General features: G+C 40.6%; 1 protein-coding gene across 5 annotated transcripts in view; it reads left to right on the top strand.

Moving 5' to 3' along the window:
- The window catches only part of trak1a (trafficking protein, kinesin binding 1a), a 41329-nt gene extending 14691 nt beyond the window's left edge, over positions 1-26638 (top strand). For 2 of the 5 annotated variants that reach the window (XM_020634366.3, XM_020634353.3), the window contains exons 3-16: positions 10775-10851; positions 12626-12742; positions 13068-13168; positions 13665-13773; positions 14200-14278; positions 14409-14539; positions 14689-14763; positions 14922-15059; positions 15159-15235; positions 15349-15579; positions 16002-16330; positions 18786-19259; positions 20344-20446; positions 22592-26638. In XM_020634366.3, the coding sequence (XP_020490022.2) occupies positions 10801-10851; positions 12626-12742; positions 13068-13168; positions 13665-13773; positions 14200-14278; positions 14409-14539; positions 14689-14763; positions 14922-15059; positions 15159-15235; positions 15349-15579; positions 16002-16330; positions 18786-19259; positions 20344-20446; positions 22592-23663 (3087 nt within the window). In that variant the 5' untranslated portion in view covers positions 10775-10800 and the 3' untranslated portion in view covers positions 23664-26638. Of the gene's footprint in view, positions 1-817; positions 2100-6077; positions 7041-10774; positions 10852-12625; positions 12743-13067; positions 13169-13664; positions 13774-14199; positions 14279-14408; positions 14540-14688; positions 14764-14921; positions 15060-15158; positions 15236-15348; positions 15580-16001; positions 16331-18785; positions 19260-20343; positions 20447-21192; positions 21290-22591 lie in introns of those variants that run through there. The other 3 variants (XM_020634376.3, XM_020634361.3, XM_020634345.3) reach the window with 3 other exon arrangements.
- The last annotated feature ends 269 nt before the right edge of the window (positions 26639-26907 follow it).

Genomic DNA, 26907 nt, shown 5'->3' with positions numbered 1-26907 from the left:
TGCTACACCAACCAAAGTGCATGTTTATCAGATGATAATACTCATGCATTTATTTATGCAACAGCTTGTCCTTCCTACTACTACATTATCTATATCTGAAGCTCTCATTGGCTGAAATGTTAAACAGCACTATGAATTATAAAGGCAGCATAACGTGCACACTGTTACATCACCAGTGATGATTGATCTCTTTTAAGAAAAAACCTGCGGCATCTAAGGACATGTTTCTGAGGATAATGACATGGAGGCAACTGACCAATAGGGAGCCTTTTCATGTTGTGATGACATCACAGCCACATGTCTGATGAAACAGGGGAGAGGGGTTTTTCACAAAGAGAGAGGTTCCCATTGCCAACTCGTGCTGAAATGATGGTGTTGGTCAGTATTAAGCACAAAACTGGAAATATGTGTGTGTGTTGTGAAGATGGAGAAAACGTCACGTTACAAAAGAACAATGGGACAATACCAATATGATTCAAGTCTTTATTGAAACTGTCCAAAACAGCGGCACATGAAGCCTCTCGCTGTGCAGTTTAGTGCAGAATAAGATAAAAACAGCAGTTTTAGAAATATTGGATAAAATAGGAGAACAATTGAAATTACAATGAAAACCATTATCAAAAGGTGTCAAAACTACATTTTTACAAAAAACAATTAAAAAGAACATGTATTTAATAGAGTATATCAATATCTAATGATTTAAAAATGTATTCTATAATCATCCTTATGCATCCTTTTTCTCTCTACTCCCCCCCCCACACACACACACACACACACACACACACACACACACACACACACACACACACACACAAACCCTGCGACTCATTGGCATTAAACAGTTTTGTGTTGCAAGTCACTGAGAAGCACATATAACAATCACCCTGCTCTGAGTTCTAACACGTCGCCCTGTCATCAGCCTATGAGCATCTGAGCCTGGCCTTGTGGTAGCTTTGTTTCAAAATACCAAAATACTCATTAAAGCAGTCTTTGTTGGCACTTTAAGCAGTATCATTTAGATTTGTATGCATGTGTCATATTTATCTATGCACACATCATCATTGTTATACTTAAATCTTGTTGTTCTACACTAGTTTGGTTCATTCAGTTTTGTTTTGCCACGTCACCTCTTCCAACACTGCACTGCTTTCCTGCTCACTTCCAGTCTCAGGCCATGGAGTCTGAGCCTGTTACTATAGCAACCACACAGAAGGACAAAGTAGAGGAGAGGAGGGAGGGAGATGCTTACATACGAATGGAGGGCGGGATTAAGCCAGTGATAACTGCTCCCTCTGATTGGCTGAAGGCATCCTCTAAGCCGTCCCTCTCCGCTGTGTCACGATTTTCATCATCTCTGTGGTGCAGAACTCGTGACTGCTGCTGCTGCTCTCTCTCTCTCACTCTCTGAATCCCTGTGATTATTGAGTCATTGTTAGAGATGCGGGGGTCCATGTGCAGAGCTGCTGCTGTCACTGAGCAGGGGATCTTACACAAGAGAAGACAGCGGTGATGATATGACCTCAGACAGACTCAGCTGGAAGACGGGCTGGCAGGAGGACGGGAAAACACATTGATAGGAAGCTAAAAATGGATCAATACATTAGAGGATGGAGTCTGGTGCAGAGAGACAGAGAGGCAACACAGATTAATAAATATGGCAGATTTCAAGTGCCACATTTGCTCAAACTGTGAAGAATTAACCAGGAACAAAAGATGCTACAACTGACGGCGAGAGTAACGGTTCAGCTGGACGACACTCAGAAATGCCACCAACACCACTACGAATATGGAGCATAATACGCTGACAGTTCGCTGCTAATGAATGTGGGACAGAGTGGACATATGATGGAACCTGTGTTAGCCATCTGGTAGCTGCTAAGCATGCTGGGATAGCAGAACTGGACTGACTTGCATACAATATTAGTACAGTGCAAGACCAAGGTGGCAGCTGGTTGTCTCTAAGCATGCAGGGACTTTGGAAACAATACAGCGGCGTGTCAGAGCAGTGAGGATGAAGAGACGAAGCCAAAGCAGAGGCCAGAGGTTTGTCAAGGGAGACTACTATGAGCTGGACTGGTACTATGAAGAGTGCACGGATGGTAAGGCAACAGTTAGTAGAGTTTTATACGCGGCGACTAGTTTTAGAAAAGTGAATTAGGGTTGGTAGGATGTTGGTTGTATAGATCTCCAAGGTTCTTTATGTTTGAATACTTGAACTGAATTGGGGCAGAAATGTAAAATGCTGCATCAGCATTTCCTCAAACTACACTGTGAGGTGCACAGATCCAGATCTTAACCTGTGTGTACTACAGCTCCAAAGAAACTCAAACAGACTTAATGTTCTTAATGATTTAACTAGGTTCAAAGGTTATAAATATAAAACACAGCTTTGATATTATATATAACACAAGTGGTTCATTGATAAGTGGTTAGGTTTTTAAGATATCCTCTGTGACTCACACACTTAGGTTAAAGTGAAAAGAGATAGATGTCGTGAATAAGAAAGCAGTTTTCCCTCATCTTAACAAACCAAGTGGATTATGAAGTACTTTGGATGAAAAAGTATTAAATGTCTCACATTTCCTTGAACCCCTTAATGGAGCCATCTTACAATGAAATATTTCTTCTTGTTTCCATCTTAAACCATCAGTAATGGGACCTTGTGGACTGACATTCAAGAGACCTTAAAACACTGAGGCTGACGTTACAGTAGTGACAAACACAGCAGCATTGAAGATGGAGCTGCAGCAGGCACTTTCTGCTGGATGCAATTGATGTTGTAACAGGTGCTGAGAGTCAGCTCAGTCAGTGTGGTTTCTAAAATAAGCCTCAGAGTGGCTTTTATGACTCGCTCAGTGTAGGTGTAGGAAGGAGGAATGGTTGTGAATTTGTATAAGGGGGTTTGAGTAATGATGTGATGTAAGGAACAAACGTTTCACAGAGGCTGAAGAGCAATGAACATCCTGGGAATGACTCCTGGGAGTCACAGGGAGAACACAGTTTATTATGATGTCATGAAGAGATAAGCAGCCAGTAAAGGCAGTGAGTGACATCATATCTGAGTAAAAGGGAAGCTAAGTTTGTCATAAGATAGCTAATGCTCTAATACAGCATTTTTCACAGCTTCAGACATTATTTGCAACCTTGTAACATGATAATTGCTTTTCTTTCGGATGCAAACAAGCTTTAACAATACAAAACTACTCATGTGGATAAACCTATCAAGCAGAAGGCTATATATATATATATATATATATATATATTGTTTAATGATTAAAAGATGGCTGCACGGTTGTAAATGTCCCATGAATCGTAAAAATGTGCAGTTATGTAATGCACCCCATGTTTTTCCTACAGCTTCTTGTATTGTCTGAGAGTAGCTCCCCCGTGTAATCTGTGTGGATGATGATTCCAGAGAGCCATCCACACAAACAAAGCTACCTCATGTGCAGGACTGATGCTGCCCGGTCATGTGACATGTGTGACCAACACCAGTGTTTTTCTGTCTTGAGAAGCAGCTTGCATGGTTTATGTCCATGTCTTTATGTGTTATGTAATCTGCATCTATAACCTGCAATGATTGCTTTGGTGAAACACAGGTGCTTTATTATAGATTTGATCACGGTAAGGTAGAGAACATGATCTATTAGCTTGTGTGTGCTTTGTATTATGCATGTGGGCCAGGGATGCTCTGTGGATGATCTTACATAACAGTCTGAGATGGCCACCCCCCCCCCCCCCCCCCCCCCAATCTGAGCCGTGCAGCTTAAACATCTGCAGTGTTATTTAGCCATAGCATTTTGGAGACAGTTACCGGTAGTTTTCTGCCAGACACTGACACTCGATTTCAAAGCTGTGTTTGATACTAAAGAGATCTAATAACAAAATATGAGGGGGTCGTCGAGTATCTTTGATGAATGTTCTGGTGGAGTGAACAGACAGAAATAGAAAAGCAGCTGGTTTGGTGTTATTCTGAGATATGTAGGGAGGGATGTGGAAGTAGGTTGGCTTATATTTAGCCCAAAGAGTTGCATGCTGCTCTGTTACACCCTGGTTGATAGAAGCCTGCCAAATATTCCCTGACAAACAAATGGCTGGAGGGCAACAAGGGCAGGGGTCTGGGGCTGAGAAAAAGGGACACTCTTTTCTAAAATACTGAATTTTTGTGTTAGCAATGAATTTTTCTGATATTTTAGGAGCATTAAAAAAGATTGAAAACAAGCACGTTTTTAGTGGTAATAGTTTTCAGCCTGTATTTTTCCATTTCTTAAGAAGATAAGTCCAAACTTCTTACTGAAAAATGTATTTAATCTTTGTTATCTTGATTTTTTTTTTAATAATGTTGTTCGATACTTCCATACTTTTTGATACCATGTGTTGATACATTCACTGTTAAATGATTAGTTGAATTGAATCTTATAGAAGCTTTGTGATAACAACAGATTATCACCAAACTTAAGTCTTATTTTATACCAAAAACTGCAACAAACAAAATAGAGAGAGCGCTGTCTTAAATGCACAATGTTACAAACATATTTGTGCAATTAAAACTACATTTTTTGGTTATTAAAAACAAGAAATACCCAACATTTGGTGCCTCTGACTTTTATTCTTTTTGTTGCCATGGTATCGAAAAATGTATGGATCGATACTGTTTGACTTTTACTAGTAAAGTATCTTAGATTAAAATTCTGGTCTCATGACATCCCTAACTCGTAATAAACAGTTATGTTTTCGAAAGTCATTCAACAAAGAGGACCCCCCTAAAGGAGGCTGCTCTGATGGACATGTTTTCACAGTTTCTGTGCCAAAGAAAACAAGCTGGAAGTCATTTAAATTATTGAAACTTAACTATCATTTTGTAAAATAGTTGAACTTCGGGCATTTCTAGCACTTTTGTCTTTTAGCATTTTTTCCCCCAAAAGTACTTCACAGAGTTGGTCAACACAGACATAACTAACAATTCAGAGGTTGAATGAAAGGGAAACCAAGTGGAGTGTAAAGTGAATGTGACCAGAAATGCAATGAGAGAAGAACAACGACTGAACACACAGAGGCACTAAGTGTTTCCTTTGTTTTTTAAAGCATTGCATCCACAGGACCATTGAGGGGAGCTACTCAAGCATGCAGGACCGGGACTGAGCTGGCATCACTTTTCTAGACCAATTACTGTAGTTTCAACACTTTAGCGGTGACTAATGAGCAGGAAATGTGGCTGCTATGTTGTGTCCGATTTGATGAAGCAGCTGGTCTGACTGGTCGCACTAACTGAGTTAAGATGGACATGTGTTTGGACATTCAGTTAACCTCATTTTCAGAAGTCAAGAAGATATATCTATATGCCACCATACTTGTCGTTTAGGTGCTAATGAAGCTAGTTGCTACTTCATTTATGTTAGCGAGTAGGGGAGCAGGCCTGTAAACACATTAAAAGCTTTAAAGTTTGGCCCTGGATGTCATCAGGTCTGCATGTTCCAGGGCCCCTCTATTGGATGAAAGTGCTGCACAGTGACCCAGTTGTGTCTTATCTTCCATTCAGTTGACTGTAAAGTTGTTGTGCCAGTCTTCAGATAAGTAGTTTTAGATTCTTTAGATTCAGAATTCCCCTCGCTGTAAGTTTCCACTTTAAGAATGAAGTGAATGTAACCGCTCAAATAGTTTAGTGTAGCAGCTATCTTCTTGTCTGTGCAGTTTGTAGAGAACACAAGCTGCAGACAGAAAGATGAGAGAGTGACCTCTCCCAAAGTCCACAAGATGCTTTCTGTTGATGAATAGATCCAGCCAGGAACCATCACTCGGCTTTTTAAAATCTTAAATATGTACTTTAACTTGCTTGTTTTATATATATATATATATATATATATATATATATATGAATGAAATAACTATACATTAATGGAACTAAAGACTAACTTAACTCTTTTTATTTAAAAGCAAAAACAAATATTTTTACTCTTTCACATTCTTGTAAAGGAAGATTGTATGAGATCCATGACATAATAAACCATGCTCTGAATACCTCATTTATGTGAATGTTCTCCTTCAAATCAGTCAGGCCAGCTATTCCTTGATTCTCACTGAATGATTCAAAGAAAGAGGTTAAATGTTTGTGGAAACATTCACACATAAAGGTTTCACTGTGACTGGCCCCACCCTAGAAACTAGTGCCGGTCTATTATTGTTCGCTCTGCCCTTTTGTCACTGAACAGGACTGTACCAAGTCACTTTCACTTGAGGGGGGGTTATGAGAAGAATAACTTTCACTAGATCTAAAGCCTACCTGAGAAAAAGGTGTCTCTCTCAGTGTGTTTTGCTCCTGTGGGTGCCAGCCTCTGCCATTTGAACCGTATTTAAATGGAAAGGGTGTCGAGGGTTGAACTATAAAATAATATATAAATAAAATAGACTGTCTTCTATATGTGCTTCTAACTCTCTGTCTCAGTAAAGTAAAGTAAGCCATTGACAGAGGAGAAGGGGAGGAGTCAAGTTAACAGGTTGTCTTGCAGAGTTGACGAGGGACATTTGATACACACATCTCAAAGAACACACCCAGGAGACATAGTTTTCCACCTGAAGGATACTGTAGTTAGTCTACACAGGGCGATGTCCGCGTTTAATGTGTGCAGTATATCTTTAAAAGTCTCCAGTGGACAAGATTGTACTTTCACACCCAGGTGCTCACACAGATTAAGTATTGATTCATAGTTTCAAACGCACACCCATAAATGCACACAGCACAGGTAGGAGCCATGGCGTTGCACCTGCAGGCTCTGTGGTTCAGTGGTTAGCCTCAGAGCAGAGGATGGCTCTGCTCACCGCTGCTGGCACCAAGGACGACCTGGAGGACTCAAACGAGACGGAGGAAAACAAGGAATATATTTTTACACCCGGTCATGGAAGCACAGAGCAGGAGGAAGAAAAAGAAGAAGAGGAGGAGGAGGAAGAAGAGGAATATTTCTTTAGGACCAGACATAACAACACAGAGCAGCTGGAGGAAGAGGAAGAAGAGATGGATGAAGAGCAACAAGTTCTATATGAAGGTAGTCGTGATCAACTTTGTAATCGAGGGCCTCATCTCTGGGTTTTTATTCATTTCCGTTCTGTCCACTGGCTTGCTCAGTGTTTGGGCCCTTTTTTTTTTTTGGCCTCAATCTTCAGTGTAATTTGCTGCACTCTGTGTATTCTGAGGAGGATTAGTAGAAGAACTGTACAAACTTTTAAAGAGTATCTTCCTTGTCTCTCGTCCCTCATGTTTAGCGTTGATCTCAGCACAGCATGGCTAATCTCCCGGCTGATTTGACATGTTCAAATATGGGCTTGGCTCTTTTTATCCCAGCTGACATTTAGTGTTGTGTTAGAAACATTCGACTGACAGCAGGCTATTAAACATTTTTTGGATTACTCTAAGGATGGTTGTTTTAAAGAAATCCCAGACATGCTGAGAAGTGCATAGAGAGAAAGAGAGACCAGGCTTCGTGACAGCTCAGGAGAGACGTGCATTTGGAAGATTTGTACATGAGATAAAGGTGGTGTAACACACAGCTACAATGGAGGACTCATCTGTAATCTGATCGGCTAAAACATTTACAAAGTAATGACAAAAAGACCTCTTTTAAAAAACACAAATGAATGGTCACTGTAAAGTCTTTGAGACAGTGCATGGGTACAGATATCACTGCAGGATAAACATGTTTTTATAGCAGCAATAAGGGTCCAATAAGGAAACGGTGTAGACATATATGTTTGGATTATCAATTCAAACAGGCTCTTCTCTGTCTGTTGTCTTGACCTTTGTTTGTTGCCCTTGGACTTGTGTGTTGTCTGTTGCCCAGTAGCAATAGGGAGCTGGTGCAGACAAAACTCCAGACTTCAGACAACCCCCCCCCCCTCTGCACAACAGATACACAGAATCAACAAAAGTAGAAAGAGGGAAGGTAAGTGGGACTATCTTAAATTACCGGCTCTCTGTATAAAACAGCAAGAAACACCCTGATCCCCTACCTGTATTAAGTTGCATCTTCCTTCACTGCAGATTTATGATCAGTGGACTAATAAAGGGAAATTATAGACAAACTGTCACATAAGTGATTAAGAAACTCCATTACTTGATCTTGTTGAATTGCCTTATTGATCCAACTTGGGATCGGATCAATAAGGTGGAGTTTCATAGTCGAAACAAAGAAATGACCGGTAAACAGGCTGCACCTTGTGCTATCAACTTTACTGTGTGTGTGTGTGTGTGTGTGTGTGTGTGTGTGTGTGTGTGTGTGTGTGTGTGTGTGTGTGTGTGTGTGTGTGTGTGTGTGTGTGTGTGTGTGTGTGTGTGTGTGTGTGTGTGTGTGTGTGTGTGTGTGTGTGTGTGTGTGTGTGTGTGTGTGTGTGTGTGTGTGTGTGTGTGTTTGTGTTGCCATCATTCAAAGTTGTTCCTCTGGGAAACGCTGCCTAACAACTCACCCCCGGGGGAGAAGGTTGTGTGTGCATGTTTGTGGCCATGGTCATATCTGTTTGTCTTTAGTTGTGTGTTGTATCACACTCTTACAGATAGATTTGTATCTGAATATTTGAAGTGGGTAATAATGACCCATAAGCCTTTTAAGACCAAACTTCTGGAATATGGTTTTTGTGTTACTAGTTGTAGCCTAGCTTGACTCCAGACTGATAAACAAGCACAACATCCTGTAACACAACAATGTTCTTTAGGGCCTTAATGACCAATGAGTTTCAAAACTGAGAAGTTTTGGTGATGTTTAATTAAAGAAAGTCTTCATGCTTGTTGCAGTAATTGTTGATAGACATTCACAGTTTACAGAAGATGACATTGTAGTGAACACCTTCACATGCTTACTTTAGCATGAACTCACAGTATGTTTTACATCCACACAGACCTGCTGGCACCACTACTTTATGTACAAGTAAAGGTCCCGAGGTTGATTGTCCTGTTTGAATTTAAGGAAAGACCTTGAATCCTTGGAACACGTGGGTAAATATGAATAACGAACACGTCCATGCTCATTCAAACTTGCCTAAGAAGAAAACAGCGACTCATTGAATAATGGATGATAATGATGGGTACCGTCTTAACTAATGCAAAGCCAACTGATGCCTTGTGTTTATGTTTCCAGCAGTCATATTCTGTCAGTGATGTTTGGAGATAGGAAAATGTGTCATTTGCATTGGCAAACTCAGATTTGCATTTTAGGAGGCTTCTGAGTTAGCTCTACTGTGCACATACCTGATAGCTCAAGTAATGGGTCTAAATTAGAATGAAGTCTTATCCCTGTACTGTGGAAACTGAAATAGTTACATGTTTCTGTAATTTGTGTAAAACCACTTTGCTATGCTTGGTATTTTATGTGGCTTCATGAGATGTTGTGTGTTGTATGTGCAAACAGTGCAGCGTCACACACCTTTGCTCTTCAACTTGTCATTGTGACAAATAAGAGTGTTAAAAAATTAACTAATATATTCCCTCCAAAGTCAAATTAATGAGTCAGCAAACCGTGGACCACATTATAGAGGAAATAGTTATTGGTCACACGGGCAGAAAGTTGCAACTGATACATTCTTTTAATAAGTTATATGAAAAAAAAATGTATCTGTGGGGAGACTTCTTTATCCAGTGTGGGCAGACAGCTGATGTATTTTAGCCTTTACTGTGTGTGAGGCTGGAAGGAGCTGCAGGTATTTGTGCCTAGTTGAAATAGCAGTGCTGGGGTTTGGCCCGTCACATTGAACAGTGTCTAAATATCTTCTCATAGTTATTGGGTAAGTAGGTTGATACAGGTGTGAACCTAGGTGGGTTTGTTTTGAACCTTGTACAGTATGTGGGTATGTCTTACTCTGGAATATGACTCAGGATCTGAGAACAGGAACATTTTAGAAAAATAAAGGTGAGGGAAAGAAATGGAAGGTGCAGTTTGCAAAAAAAAAAAAAACCCTGACTGCAGTTAGGTTTGACTTTAGTTTGAAAACCAGGAAGCAGAGTTTTTCTTTTAATGAAAGACGGAGACGAGGAAATGCATTGTTGTGTAAATAATACCATTTAAAATAACAAATGAACTGATTGGCTATTCCAATACTGATGTTTTATCATTACTTCCTCCTATTTCCTCGTGTCTGTTTTTCAAATAATAATGAGCTGAGATGTTTTTGATTTGCTGTCAGTGGTTCCTCTTCTTGAAAAGTCCCTGAAACACGTCTTAGAAAATGCATATGGCTGATTATTTCTTTGAGAAGGTGTTAGACTCCAACTCCAACCACACTTTTTCCACATTCAACGCAAATTGGGAGTTTTTGCAACAGGTGACTTCTTCTGCCCAATACAAACACCTCTTCTCTGAATCACATGATAGATATACTATTATATACTATATTAAAATTATGAGCCACATCCCTGAGTCACCTTGGTGCATGCCTCATAATTTGCCGATGTTTGTCTACAGGGCCAATATCAGCTGATGTTCAACCAATGCATGGTGCATCCCAACAGAGATTCTTGTACAAATAAGTTACTTGGAATAGAGTTTTTTTTTTTCTAACATTGGTTCATGCTCCTCCTTTGTTACTTGCAGGCATTATAAAAGGCACACACATTATCCATGAACATGTTCTCAGTCATCAAATGTCTAAAAGTTATGTATAAGGTAACAACAAGTTGACTGTGTTTCAACAAGAAATGTGCAGTCATTGCGCATTGTCCATTTGCGTGATTCAGTTGACCTCTGTTGAGGATTTTGTATTGAGACTAAAATACTTTTTCTCTGTGTCTGTCCAGTGCTGTGTGCTGACAGAGTGGGCCAGATGACGAAGACCTACAGTGACATTGATGCTGTCACTCGACTACTGGAAGAGGTGAGATCATGTGAAAGTCCATCAGTATATTCAGACTGTGAGGCTCTATAGTCACGTGTTGTGAAACAGACTGTTAGTCTGAACACAGGTGTCTTTATGAAGTTCATGAGAAGGGAGATTGGATGGAGCTAGGTCATGAAAACAGTTTTTTCCAGGAGCTGATATTCAAATCTGAGCATTCCTGATCAGCAGCTCAGTGCTAACACAAACAGAGTGTTAACAGGCTCTCTCTTCATAAATAAAAACTGTGAAACTAAGACTGGTGTCATTGTTCAAGCACAGTCAAGCTAACCATCCATCCAAATACTGACTAAATATGGTATTCAAAGATGTCACACCATCAAGAAACAGACTGGACACCATGAGAATGATTATTCTACTGACATTACTCTTTAACTTGTATTCTCTTCGGTTAAACTATCCTTTAATATGAACTTATTAGAGTTTTGTAACCTGTAACCCGATGCTCCATATCCAAACAGTGTTGACTTATCAATTGTACATTCCTAAGTCCATCGCCTTGGTCACTGTTGCTAGGTTGGACGAGCTAGACTAAAAGAAACATAGCAATATGAGTTTAGATTGAGCCAGTGCTTCAGTGTGTATTAATCATGTTTAATGAGATGTTGACCATGGCAGCACTGATAAACATGTCATTATTTAACAATAAAGACTTAAGCTGAGGCTACTTTAACCGTGCATTAACACAAAGGGAGGAGTCAAGGATGAAATGTCAGTGAACTTTGCTTCAGCACTGTAAAGGAGAAACATACAAACAGTGCATCAGCAGGCTCAACTGAACCAGCATGGTCATGTTTTATGTTTACTGTCGTCATGGCAATAGAAACACAAGGCCTTCCAGATAGTCAGTTTTGATCATTCCTTTATAAATATGAAAACAAACCTTTACTGACCGACAGATAGGACAGCAAAACAACAGTATGGGGATGACAAAGCTATGATATTGTCAGAACATTTCAATATTTTTTGAGTTTAAATGATTTGAACATTAAAAAATATTTTTAAAACAAATCAATGAGAGCGTCAAAATACAATGTGACAACAAAAACACTATGAATGGATCCACCAGCAGCATCTGTTGACTCTTCAGCTAAGCACATTTGAGTACCAGTAACAGAGTTCAGTTGATGGAGGTTCTGCCTCTTCCTCAACTGACATCAAACGTTTGGTCTATTGCCTTTTTTTGTTGCTCAGCAGCACATTTTAAGTGCACAGTTTAAGGCTTTTCATTTTGTAGTTAATTGCTGCCAGAGAAGAACCGGTCTGCCCAGCAGTGGATTGCACAGGTTCTTAAAAGCGTTTATTAGACTTCAGTGTTTGGACATTTCTAGCTTTCATTGTCCTTGTTGAGTAGTATGTGTGGACACAGTGTTAGGTTTCAGTCCTTAGTTTTTCTCTTTCTTTGTTCTCCTCGCTGAGACCTTGTAATCAACCCTTTCACTTGACTCCTGCTTTTGTCACACGGCCTTCATGTCCATTAATCCTAGTTGACAAACATGCACCATTGACAGCTTTGCATTTTGCATGGAACTAGATGAGAAGATCGAAATCCTTCTCAAAGAAGTTGGTTAAATAATGAAGTGGGAGCTAGCAGCCTGTTAGCTTAGCATAAATCATTTTTGAGTACATGCAGAAACAAGGTGGTGACAGTTCCCTGGTTATACGTTTACCCTTAGAATCACTTTTCATGACTGTAATGTTTTGTTAACTGTTTCACTGTCATTAAAGAAAACGTGTCTCTCTCCTGGTGCAGAAAGAGCGTGACCTGGAGTTGGCAGCTCGCATTGGACAGTCACTGCTGAAGAAAAACAAAGCTCTCAGTGAGAGAAACGAACTGCTGGAGGAGCAAGTAGAACACATACGAGAGGAGGTACACTGTGTGTGTGTGTGTGTGTGTGTGTGTGTGTGTGTGTGTGTGTGTGTGTGTGTGTGTGCGTGTGTGAGCCTTGGGAAACTATTTTTTTATGAAAGTTTATGCCTCCTTATCATTTTTCTAGGACAGTACTGGTGCAGGGACAGTGTAGCCTTTTGTTATTAGAATAAACTGTTTTCAGGTAATATAAGTTGTCTGGATGGAGCAAACAAATCCAAACCAGTTTTTTACCCAATCCAGCAGTCTAGTTGGTAACTTTGAGTACTTATAATGACATCCTCTTTTCTACTTTCCTCATCTTCTTTACGTCTTCTTCATGCAGGTGTCTCAGTTGCGTCATGACTTGTCCATGAAAGATGAGCTGCTTCAGTTTTACACCAGCGCTGCAGACGAAAGTGAGGGGGAGTCTGCCACCGCCACACCGTACGTCTCCTTTCATTCACCTCCTCTCCTGCCCCCCTCTTCTTCTTCTCTCCTCTTGAGGAAATATTATCCATTGCCCGGCAGTTATGCATCCAAGTATATATACAAAGCTTCCAGTTATTATTAAAAAACGTTTCGGCACTGGAGCGCCTGTAGCCTAGCGGTTAAGTTGCACGCCCCATGTACAGAGGCTATAGTCCTGGTCCCAGGGGGCAGTGGGATCATGTCATCCCCCCCCGCTCTCTTCTCCAAACATTTCCTGTCTCCCTTCAGCTGATCTATCCAATAAAGGCAAAAAAATGCTGCCGAAAAATAACCTTCAAAGAAATGTTTCAGCCCTGTAGTGAATCTCCTTAAGAATGATCTGAGTTAATAATAAATCATTGAATGTCTTTTTGTAAAAAGAAAAAAACCTCATACAAATGTACAATCAGCATTTTAAAGTGTGACTGCAGAGTTATTGATGAATTGCTGACATACGTGTTTGTGTTTACAGTGTGCGTCCCAGTGAAATCAGTGTGTCAACTCCAACTCTTTTCCCCCTTGACTCCTTGCAGAAGAAACTCAAAGATCTGGAGGAAGAAAATAAATCTTTGCGCTCTGAGGTGCACAGACACACTCACACACATACGCTGAAAACTCAAACTACATCATTTGATACTTAACTATCTATTATTTGACAATATTATTACAATATAACATTATCAGCCACAGGTTGTTCCATTACATTTGCATTTATATAATCATTAAGGACTCATGAGGGAACATAATCCTTGACCACATGAATATGAATATACCTGGGTTAACTCATTTGCCTATTTATACTGAAGTCAGGACACAACTAAATACTTCTGAGTGTGTTTATTTCAGTTTAATGGCAGCAACATGTTTTCTTTGATAAGAATGTTTTACAGTCTAAGAACGACAACCAGCAGGTTTCATTTAAAGAATCGTTCATATTAGGATATTTAATGTGTACCGTGTTTAGCATTAATAAAACATGCCTGTTTTTTTTTTTTAAATATTTTCAGGCCAGTCATTTAGAGACAGAAACTATCTATCAAGAGGAGAAAGAGCAGCAGCTTGTAAATGACTGTGTCAAAGAACTACGTGAGTACTGGACTGACTTTGTACTAAACGTTTCACTTCTCTGAAGCAGTCAAGAGGCAGTGTTGGATGCTTTTTTTCTACATACTCGTATTCTTACAATAAAAATACAAACGCTTTCTAATTCTTCCAGGTAATGCCAACCAGCAGATGTCCTCTCTGGCTGAGGAGCTGGCCAGGAAGAGTGAAGATGCCTCGAGGCAGCAGGAGGAGATCACGCACCTCCTCTCCCAGATCGTAGACCTCCAGAAGAAGGCCAAAATGGTAAGAAACTCAGGACAAGTCAATATAAACACATATTTTATTTGTCTTATCAAGACTTATATTCAATGCAGCGCAGAAGGGACTGGATACATATAATAAAGTTGACATTTTTGACATGTGCTGTTCTTCTTTGTCTGGGGTGGTTGTAGTATGCTGTGGAGAACGAGGAGCTGACTCAGCATTTAGGTGCAGCCAAAGATGCCCAGCGCCAACTCACTGCTGAGGTAAGGCCATTCACAGCCAGCTGACCGCGGCTTCATCATTTTATTTTCTGCAGTGCTTGCTTCCACTAACAAGTTATTTATATCCATAAACCTCAAACAAGGACGCCTCTGACCGGATAAAAATGTGTTACTGTTTTTGTTCCTTTGTCTTGATGCAGCTGCGAGAGTTACAGGATAAGTATGCAGAGTGCATGGAGATGCTCCATGAAGCTCAGGAGGAGCTAAAAAACCTGAGAAATAAAACTCTCCCGATCAGCACGCAGAGACGTTTCCACTCTCTGGGTCTTTTTCCAATGGTGAGCTCATATTCATGATCCTGTCTGTCAGTATCACGGCGTCTCAATGGCACCAGTCGTTAAAAAAGGATTTCTGTATATATTTATTTTCTTCTCCAGGACTCTCTGGCAGCAGAAATTGAGGGCACCATGAGGAAAGAGCTTCAGATGGATGATCCAGACGTAGAAGAGCAGAGGTATTAAGACAAAAATACATACATCATTGTGAAAGAAATGATTTCATTCTTCTGTTTTTGAAACATTGAAACTCTTCATTTATTATACATGTGATCTTTCTTTTTTTCTTCAGATTGCAACCAAAACGAGTTTTCCAGACGGTGAAAAACCTGAACCTGATGCGTCAGCAGCGTTCTTCATTAGGCCCCTCCCCCCTCAACATCCCAGGCTCCAATCGTACATCATGCATCACCTCAGGGCGCTCCAGCAGGGTGGGCACGCCGTGCTCAAACTCCATTTATGGAAGTGAGACAGGAAGTGGAATCATCCTTGACAACAGGATCCTGGAGGGTCCAGATGATGGGTACGTACTGATTTTTTTATTATTGCAAAGAGTGAAGTCTTTTCCCTGCTCCTTTGTGAAGTGTTTGGGATAATATTTGTTATGAGTTGGCGCTATACAAATAAAAATAGATTGATTGGTTGATAGATTTTTTCTCTTCTCTCTTTTTTTCTATTTATTCAACCTCTCTTCCTCGTTGTCTGCAGTACCTGAGGGGATCCTCGTTGTGGATTCTGTTGATTCTTCTCTATATTTATTGTTTGCTCAGAGTGTTTATATGCTTTAATGTTTAATCTTTAGTTTCTGGCTCCAGGTGAATTATTGCTACCAAACACAACCGGGAGAGACTGTTCTTTACAAAATAGCAAGAGAGGCTAATATTCTGCTTAAATTTAACCTTCACTAACACCATTTGACAAATCACCTGTGTCCCCCCCTCATAGGTCGGAGGACTCTAACAAACGCCCTCCAGGCACTCCAGGGACCCCAGGCAGCAGGGACCTGGAGGCAGCACTGCGGCGTCTGTCCCTCCGCCGTGACAACTACCTCTCAGAAAAACGCTTCTTCGAGGATGAGAGGGAAAGAAAGCTGGCATATCTGGCCAAAGATGAAGAAAAAGGAGGGGAGGGGAGCAGCGGAGGCCCCGGGACACCGACTGAGAGCCTGCTGTCGCTGTGCTCACACCCTTCATTTGGAAGCGTGTGGTCGGGATACTCCTTCTCAGCGAGGTCCTACCTGCCGGAGAAGCTGCAGATTGTCAAACCACTAGAAGGTGATTACACGTCCTCTAATCCTTTACATAATGAAAAAGAAAGTCAAAAGAATGTCCAGATGAATGAAAAGGAAAACTGTCAGAATTCTCAACACAATGCAAAAAGCAGCCTGGCCCAAAACTCAAACAGTATACTTCTAATGAATCCCCAGACTCAGATAACTCAACAGAAAGAAAACCAAGCACTTCAAAACCAGCAGCAGAATCATTATCTGATTTTTCATAACCACAGTCCACCAAAAATCTTTCTGGGTGCCTCAGAGGAGATAAAGACGCTGCAGACGAGCTCCAGTGTGTCGGAGCTGAGCGGCCTGCAGAGCTCACAGCCTAATCTCGGAGCTCCTCTGGCTTTAGTCACAGGTCTGCTGGAAGTTTTAGAGCAGCAGGGCGGCAGTTTAAATCTGCAGCACTCCTTTTACTTCAGACACACTCAGCCTCGCTGCTGGTTTGAAATATAGAACAGCAGACTATATAGAACCTTATAAAGTCTATATTTCATTTTATTTGAAGCAGGTGTTTTATGTCATGCTGTGCCTTAATTGTAGCTGTTTTTATGAGAAGTAAATACATTTCTAGACAAATATTGCACATATCCCTAATATATAAAAGATTGAGCACCTTCTGCATTGTGAGTGTTGTCTTTAAAATGACACCATGTATGTTTTAACCGTGTATGTTTGTCTAAGTTTTTCCATTAGAGGATCCTTATTTTCCTGTAATCATTGATTTCCATGTTGATTGAATTCTTTGCCACACAAAGAAGCAGTTTTTCAGTACCAGGAAATGATGTGCAAACATTGTTGGGTTGGCCAAAAAAAAGCTACAACAGCCTTAAAGCTAAAGATATTTATCTGAACTTTGTAGTTAAAATGTTTCTTTTAGACTTTAAAGATTCAATCTCTTGAAGAAGAATGCTTACTGCTTAAGGGAATCAAAACATGAATACTGTTGTCTGGGGTATCTCCTGTATTGTGGCTCCCCCTGGTGTTCAAACTCTGTAACAACCCTTGCATGGTAACAATAAGAGGTTAAACTGCGATGCCAATTAAACTTCAGGAGAAGACAAACACATAAACATGTGAAACTTGTTGGAACATGTTTTTGAAGGGAAAGTCCTGAAATAAATCTATAAAAGTTTTTTAATTTCAAGTCTAATGGCGGTTGTATGATGATGAGAAACAACCTAGAAAGAATGATATAATACTGAATGATTTCATCTGCCTTCAGATGATCATCCTCTTCATTTAAAAACCCAACAGAGCTTCCCTTAAAAGCAAACACTGTCTGTGTGTTGACAGTTTCATAACTGTTTTAGACTTCAGTGTCAAGAAGTTCATCTGCAGACTGTGTCATACCTCCGTCCATCCCTTTACCTCATCTTTTGTTATCCTTTGTTCTTTACATTTCCTTTGTCTTTTCTCTTCAACTTGTTTGTTTCCTTTGCTGATGATTTATTGAATAAAATCATACTAATGTCTGTCATCTTCCCTTTTCTCTCATTCTTTGGTGTTCTTCATGTGAATTTCTGTCCTGACATTCCTCAAAGCACTTTTTCGTCTGTCTTCATAAAACAGCCGCTCATTGGACTTGAAACTAGAGCGAGGAGCTAGGTGTAAGGACTCTTAATAAACAGGAATGACCTGCACATTGTGGCAGCATGTCGTTTACTGTTGCTGTAGTTTATGTTGAAGTCCCTTAAATAAGACATGCTGTCAATATGTGAGGATATGTGTTTCCAGAGTCTATGTGCTGTATATGTGGCATGAAGACTGTTTCTGTGAATGACTGTCTGACTGTCTGCATGTGTCTCTGCTATCTGCACGCCTCTGTTTGTCTCCCTTAATATGTTTTTAACTATTTTTAAACATCGAAATACAGCGATGACATTGACTCTGCTGATATTAGGTCAGTGTGTCTACAGACAGCATAGTGTTCTCTATGGATGCAGCGTTTGATGCTGTAATAAAATGTGAAGCTTGTAACTGAAGCTGTAACACCATCCAATGTGGTTAAGATTGAATAGCAGTATAGAGTAAACTCAGTATGCCTGTTGTCTCGTCTGCTTCAACCTGCAAAAGTTTCTTGAGCACAGCTTCACAACTTCAATTATAACCCAAAGAACTTCATACCAAGACTTCATTTAAATTAATAATACAATCAGTGCTGAAGCAAAAGTAAGTGATTGTGTGACCAGATGTTTCAAAGTTTCAGGGTTAAGATGTGAAAACATCTTTTGGTGTCATTGATCTTATTCCACAATAAACACCTTTTTTTGCCCTTCAAGTCAGATTAAAAATGAATTTGTTATGACGTCTCATTTTTAATATTTATTGACTGTAGCGTATAGGATGTAATGGAAGAGATTAAGAGTTAGTTTCACCACACTTCCATGAGAAGTACAAGTGGCAGAGATCAGCCCTAAACACATGAAGTGTTTTCCTGTCTTCTTTTCCAGGCTCTGCTACTCTCCACGCATGGCAGCAGTTGGCTCAACCTCACATGGGCGCGCTGCTGGATCACCGGCCTGGTGTGGTCACAAAGGGCTTCCGCAGTTTGGCAAACGAGCAGGAACAGGAAGACAGCTGGCAGCTGGACCAACCAGAGGAGGACGAAGTGTCATGTGACTCTTTTTCCGCCTTGTCAGGAGAGAGCTCCGCCCCCGTGGGTCTGCCTCAGTCTACCTCTTCTCCCTTTGTCCGCTGCAACAAGAACAAGGACGCTGATGACATGAACAGCCAATCAGAAACATTGCAAGGAGAAATGTGCCTGGCTGAAGAGGCCTTTCAAGTAAAAGATGGACATGTTGCAAACACGGCGCTCTCCTTCTCCAGCCCTTCATCGTCTCCTCTCCCGTCCTCTGAGATGAACGGGCACGCAGACCTCAAGGAGCTCCAGGCCTTACAGTCAGCTGCAGTGGACCACATGCCTGGTGAGGGAGCATTTAGCTGAAGTCACTAACCAACATCCACCCTCCCTGTTGACTGTGGAGCACGGGAGGTAGAATGGGAGGGCATGAAGGGGAGGGGAGGGGAAAGGAATTCTCTGGACTTCTAACAGCCCCAATGTGACGTCCCTCTTTCTCTGCACACACCTGCACACCCATCCGTCCTTCCCGCAGCCCCTGTGTTTGCAGCCATGGAGCCCAAACAAAACAGAGTACCTCTTTTATTTGTTCCCCTTTTATTATCTTCCTTCTCTCTCGGGTCACATTTTCCTTCACTGCCACAGTTGCTTAATTTTCATCCTATCACACCTCTGTTTAAATCTTCAGTGATGACTATCCTCTTGTACTCTCTCTCTTTGGTGACCTGCAGCACACAATTTGTTAATAATTTGGTGTGATTTTTAAAAATGTAATGCTGTAAGTATATTTTCAAAATAAGCATTTACTTAATATCTTCAAGCAGCCAACAATACTCTCCATTAAAGCACACCCACACATTCACAAACAAATGTCTCATGGCTTGTGTCCAGTAAGTGGACACGTACACGTATATCAGGTTGTTATTAGTGCAGCTGTCCAAGTCACATGAACTCACAACCCCCACTGCGACTAATATAAGACTTGGATGTAAGGTCACCTTTGGAAACACATGATATGGTGTGATATATTTATGGTTTATAGACAAGTGACAACACCTTAACATGGTGTAAAGCTTTTCAAAGACAAATCTCAAAAACAAACAACACAGAATTTAGAATAAAGTCCTGAGATTGTGATAGGCATAAATACAGATTAAAGGCTTAGATCAAAATATCACAAGTACAACAGAGACAATGTGATGGCTGAAGTTTTCTCAATAAATCTTTCACCTTACTCTGGGTTCCAAAAGGTGCACACCTATCATCTCCTCAGTACCTCACTGATGTTTGCTGGTGCTGTTGCTGTTGCTTGGGGCTGCTAAGATCATGGTCTTATCTTTTCTCCACTTTGCTGATTGCATTTTTTTTTTTTTTTTGCAGTTCTGCTTTGTACCTTCTGTCTCTGTACTTATTGCTCTCTTCTCTTCTAGTTAATTTCCCAGGGAAGTGTATGTCCATCACGAGCTCTACATACACCTTCACCACCTGCAGGATTCTCCACCCCTCTGATCAGCTGACCACTGTGTCCCCAAGGTAAACATCTTCAATACTTCAGTGCTTTTTTTTTTACACTGTCGCGCTGTATTTGGTTTAGAAATGTAATTTGGTGGCAGTTCTTTGTGAGGCCTTTTGTCTTTAGTGTGTACTGTTGACTTTAGTTTACCATTATGAACTCAAGATGTCAGATGATAAACGACTGTAAATGAGGCATTTCTAAAATAAAAATTAACATGCTCTAGTAACACTTACCTGACCTTTACGTCATCATTGCTTTAACTAAATCTTTACTGTATACAGTGCCTACCAAGGCCGATTTACATAAAGGAAAAATGTATACACAATGAGTAACAAAAGCAAACAAGACTATCAATAAGAAGATAGATGATTTATGTATCTTTATTCCTAATGTCATATGTTCATATCAGATTAAGTGATTAACGCATGAAGTCGCCTATTTTTACATTTTAAATATTTTCATTGAGTGATACATTTGACTCTTAATAAAAGCAGGATCTGAATTTGTGTTAAACAGTTCTTAGTACTTACACATGTACAGAACAAAACCAGTGGAGATGATAGGTAGCGCTTAGGTAGCACAAACCGAAAATTCCTTAAAGGAGCTTTAAGAATATGAAACAATTAGTTAATTATTTGTTAAAGTACAGGAACAACGTTTCTTCCCCTCTTGGTCTTCTTGATAGATTTTAGAGCTACTTTGATGCCAAAGCACCTGGCTGACCTCATGCTCTCTGTTCCTGCTTTGTGATTGGCCTTGGCAGGTCATGTGATGAGGAAGATGAAGTGGAGTTGTATCAGATGGTTGTCATGGCTGGAGTAGAGCAGACTCATTGAGTGCAGCCTCTGGGGTGCACATGGGTGAGGCAATGCATGGGAGTGCAACCCCTAATGATCTCTGACAACACGTTTCCAACTAACAATCATTCTTCTGACACAACGCTATGAACTGATGCAGTCTAACAGTGAGGGTCAGGACATGGATTTAAAAAAAGAACCCTCTCCCATCTTTTTAAGCATCTTTAATATGCTCCCTCTAGAAAATACATCCAAGCCCAACGTTTGGTGTTAGATTACAAAACATTTAGTATTTTAAGAACACTGATTTACCTTTTACAACCCAACCTGGGTCCAAGCTGTACAAATCCAGACACAAAGCAAGCTCGCAATTGTGGTTAACATCAGCTGCACAATGTGCCCAAATACTGCACACAGCAATAACTAGAGAGAGAGAGAGTAAAGACGTCCCTGATACTGACTCTGATATCTAGTCTTCAGAATCAGCTGACACTGAGTATCCCTTGATACTCATGCTAAAAAGTATGTTTTTAATGAGTCTTGGATAAACTGCATTAACATTTTTCTTTTCTTTTTTAGCTCTAAAGAACATTATGCAGTATGATAGCACATACAGCAGCTGTTGGTTCTTGATTTTGTTACATGTTTTTTTGCTGATACCCAATAGCATATTTTAGGAACCAAAAAATTGTGATCATATCAGTGGTTCAGCTCCAGTGCAGATAATTTGTATTTTATTCATGAATCAGAGGTCTATTCTGAATCAATCGTAGCATTATCACTTCCTCCTTGTTTATGACCACTTTGCCCACATGACTGACTAATCTCCAAGTCAGTGAAATGGAAATTGAAATTCAGATTCACTGACTAGTTTAATGGAAGCACGCTCATGAAACAGTCAAATTTAAGCACAATTATTTCAGAATTATCTGCTAGTAAACAGTGGGCATTTGGTTAGCAAAGTGTGGCTAACATTAGCAGTGCTAGCACTTCCAGCCTTCAATCCTCCCTTGATCAGCTCCCATTTGCTGAATTAAACCTTTTGAAAGAACGTTTTGCTTAGTTTCTTATTGCTATGTCAGGGCTCTAATTATTAACATCCCGTGTGGTTAATAGTCTAATATATGTCTGTAAACTTTGATCCTCCTGATAGGTTTGTTTTGGAAAGCATGACGTTTTTGCTGAGCAGATCAAAAAGAAAATGAGTGGTGTGTTTATGTTCAAGTCCATGTTTTAATAATCACTAAAAGCCAGTTATAACAACTTGATGACTGACCATTTCTGTCTCTGCACCCATTCTGCTTCCCATGCTCTCTGCACACCCATTGCCCCTGCTGCTTCCTCTCCTCTTTCCTCCTCTTACAGCCAAGCTTTCCCCTCCTGTCAGGGCAGTGCTTGCACCAGCACCAGCTCCGCTACCCCAACTCCCTCCCCTGTACCCTTCTCTGCCCCTCACACACCTTCCTACACCCCCTGCTGCACCCCTCGCCGCCTCTCCCTCTCTCTCTCTCTAGCCGAGTCCTCCACCAACCTTAGAGACTCCACCAAGACCACCAGCACTTCTCTGGGCCTTGTGCACCTTCTGCTGGAGCATGGGATTTCTGCCTCCGTGTATGACCCCTGCAGCTGGGATCGAGGGCTGGATCTTAGCGGAGCTTCAACACCCGTGGGAGAATCACCAGCGCAGAGGAGCTGCCACGCAGCAGAGGAGACGGAGCTCAGGCAATTTGGGAAACGGCCAGACACCCTTCTCCTGGAGCCCTCCACCCCACCCAACTCCCCTCGTTCTAAATCAGCATACTCTACCTCCACCTGCCCGGTTTTCCAGTTCAGCCCCACCAATGACGAACCGCCATTTTATGAAACCTTCCTGGCCTCTAAGCCGGCACGTATGATCCTGAGGGAGATACTTGGAGAGGCAGAGAGGGAGCAGACAGATGATGAAAGCCAAACGGACCCACTGAATCTTCGACTTGTGGACAAACTCAAAAGTTTCCGCACCGTTCCTCCTCATGCTGGGTCGGTTCCATCTGGTAGTGGTCTGTTAGCCTCTTTTGGCCCTAACGGACTGGGGAACAGCACTCTGGGCGGGGGGCTTCCGGGCTTGAATGCCGGGCTGAGGAGGAATCGTAGCTACCCTGCCATGGTGGGGGCGAGTATGGCTATGAAAGACCCAGGAGGTCCCCCCGACACAGAGATACTTATACCACACACAATGCAAGCTCCCCATACCCAACAAGCAGCGCACACAAAGGAAACTACCAACATGCACACACATCAGACTGTGGTCAAAAAGGCCATACACATACCACAGACCCTACATGCATTGGAGACTGTCACACCACAGACCATTGTACAGAGACACACTCAGCCAAACTGCAGACTGTGGCCTTCAACAAACACTGACCCATACAGTGATGATGAAACGTGGACATAACAAGAGATATTCAGTGTACTAGTAATAAAACACATTTTACATGAACACACACATGTAACATGATTATACATATATACAACCAAACCAAAACTATCTGCGTAATGTTACAACCAACCTTCAACAGCTACACTGATGAACAACAGTCCCCCTGCAGATTCAACCACACAGTCCATCATCAGTCTGATCAACAACAACTGAATGATACCCTGGTGAAGAAACCATTAGTGGCTGACACTGTTACACTGTGTTAAACTCACTTACTGTCAGACCAGACTGCTGATAAAGGAGTATGTTGCCTTCCTCAGTGACCATTTTCAAATTGTTTATTGTACACGTTGTATATGCAATAAACTGTGTCATATGAAATCAAATATTAAAAGCCCAATCTGGTAAAAAGTACTGCAGAGCTTTCCAATAACCCGTTTTATTTTCTCCTCAGCAATTTGAGTGCACTAATGGGAAAATGCAACCTGGGAATATTTATTATGTACGACCCACAAATAAGATATTTGTTTATTTCCCCATCTATATATATATTTTTAAAAGAAATTGGGTTAGTATATTTCAGGACTATACGATTAAACATTCACTACTTCAGAGAAAGTGCTGTGTCATGGATCTTTTGTAGCCTTACTGCAATTACGAAAGAACATTTCTATTGTGTTTCTGAAACACAAAAATCTCCAAGATGCAATTTCTTCATTAGCGAGCATCAAGAACATAAGGGCAGAATAAACTGTCTGCTAAATCTTAGTCTTTCTTCTATTTCCTGTGCACAAAGGGAGTATTAGGGCGTCACAGTCTACAGTAAGAGCTGACAGGTTGAGACATGAATAAAGCCTGCTAAATGTTCTTAACAGATCGAGGTTTTCACCAGAACCCTTTAGCTGAATGACTAAAATCAACCCAGGAAACGTATCACCTTTAAAAAAATAAATGAAGCATTTTAGTGTTTTGAATTCAAATTTGAAGGTGGGGTCATAATCAAATACATGAACTTCATTTACCAACCTGAAAACCGTCAGGGTAAATGACCGTATTATATTTGGGCCTCTGTGGTCATTTTAAGCCTTCAGACTTTGTTTGTGTTTGCAAAGTATTGCACTGGAGTTAAATAGGAGTTATAATGTTGGTAGTGGAGATTTTTTTTTCTACCAGGAACTCTTTTTAAACCTTCAATCACTGTATGTATGAAACCTGTAGTTTCAAGATGAATCCAGATTGTGGCTTTAACGTGTCATCCTGCTGTGACTTATCGTACTCATGTGCCTAAAACAGCTAACATACTGTATCTCAGTGGGTGTGTGTTTTTGCATTTGTTTTACTTGAATACAGTAGAGGGAGTGAGGTTCATTGATGTCTGTCTTGTTGTTGTTTATGAGTTTGGGTTGAGTCAACAGGCTCATGTAGCTCATGGACAGTAATCCACACCAGGTCCAGACATATACACACATCTGTTCAGACACTGTGAGTAAGAAAAACAAGAGGTAAACACTTCTTTGTTTTAGTTTGTTTTTTGTCATTTTGGAGCAAATCCTCGAAAGGATCGAAGAGGATGAAAAGTGGAGATGATTTGTATCAGATGAGACCAAGTTATCGTCGTCATCATTTATTTTATTTAAATCCTCCAACATTGTCCATGTTTGTGCTGACTTCATGACCTCAGCGCAAATATCTTGCCCCAACAAATCAAAGAATAAAGTCTCTCACAGGCTGTACCACTCCCCCCCCCCCCCCCCCCCACACACACACACACACACACACACACACGTTTCACTCCAACCAAAGTAAGACCTGAACAAGTAGTAGGCGGGACCACCACACAGAGTTGTAGCAGTTTGCATAATATTTGAAAAAACCTGAATCCCATACACATATACTTATAAAATTTAATTTATTTAGTCAAAATCAAACAAGCGTGTGGTTGAAAATATAGCAATATAAGAAGTTGTTAAACTAATATGTTTGTGAATGTAATTGTTTGAGGAGTGACATGAAGTATCCACATGTTGTTTCTTAGACGAGACGGAGACTTTAGCACAGTTGTTCTACTGACCCACTTCCATTATCGAGCCTCTGAGAAGCTCATCTGATATCTTGAATACTTTGTGTAAAATGTATGGGCTGTATATCGAGAGCAAGTTACAACTCTCTAGGGACTTCACCTGTCCAATTCCTCAGGCAACATTTGATCCCTTGCTACCTTTTCCTGTCTGAGTCTGGCCTGCTGACCGCTACTCCAGTTTTAGGCGAATGGATGGAGAAGTGGCTGGCTCTGCTGCTGGAAGCGGTCTGTTGAAATCCTTAATAATTAAAGGGTTTAACGAGTGGAAATTCAAAGTAGCTATATATATTTATTCAAATGTATAAAATACTTGGATTGTTAAAGACAAGCATATAACTGAATGTGTTTAAATGAAGGATTTTGAGTTCGTATTTAATTTTGAACTGTCACACTGAAGTTTCTTGGACTTCACATTTCATTTAACAACACCAAATAACAGTATACAGATGCTGTTCTCTGGTTGTTTTTTGCCCAGATGTGTCATAAATCACACGTTAATTTACAGTATTAACAACAATACCAAGTGCTAAGCATGAGGTGACACGGAGAGTGTGTGTGTGAGTGTGTGTGGGCTTGTTTTTCTGTGTGTCAGCTGAAACATCTGAATGTAAGTTATCGCAGTATTGCTGCCTTAGGTCTATATATTTCTGTACAATACGTTGATTTATCTCTGTCTGTTTGTGTTGTCCTGAGAAAGGGAAACCATCATTTCATTGTAAATGTATGCAACATATAGTCATGCTAACCTTTTCTTATTTGAAAGAAACTGTAACAATAGAAAAAACAGGAAAGGGGTTGAGGTTGTTTATTTTGAGTAAAGAGAAAAAGAAACCTTTTCTGTTCAGGGACTGAAGTGTTTGATTCTACAGAACAGGCTGGACTGTCAATAAAATACAAACATAAAGACTGACTTGTTTTCCTTTTTTTAGCACTGAAGCAAAGTGCAGCTGAACTCATCTTTGAATGCGTGTTGAATTTCTGCTAATTTCATGTTTCCTGCTCATGAATGTTGAGTGGTTGTCCTTTATGGCAGATGTCAGTGGAGAAGTTGTCGACACTGCTGAATGGCTCATAGAAGCAGGGCTGGTGGAAATCAGTATTGCATCGAAAATATTCAGATGTCACACTAGGAAAATGGCAATACAATTGCAAGGTGATCAAAATTCAATCAAGTAATAC

The sequence above is a fragment of the Labrus bergylta genome, chromosome 8 (genome assembly GCF_963930695.1).
Source record: "Labrus bergylta chromosome 8, fLabBer1.1, whole genome shotgun sequence".
NCBI classification, from domain to species: Eukaryota; Metazoa; Chordata; class Actinopteri; order Labriformes; family Labridae; genus Labrus; species Labrus bergylta.
The sequence above is the reverse complement of the archived record's forward strand: the minus strand, read 5'-3'. Positions and strand labels throughout refer to the sequence as shown.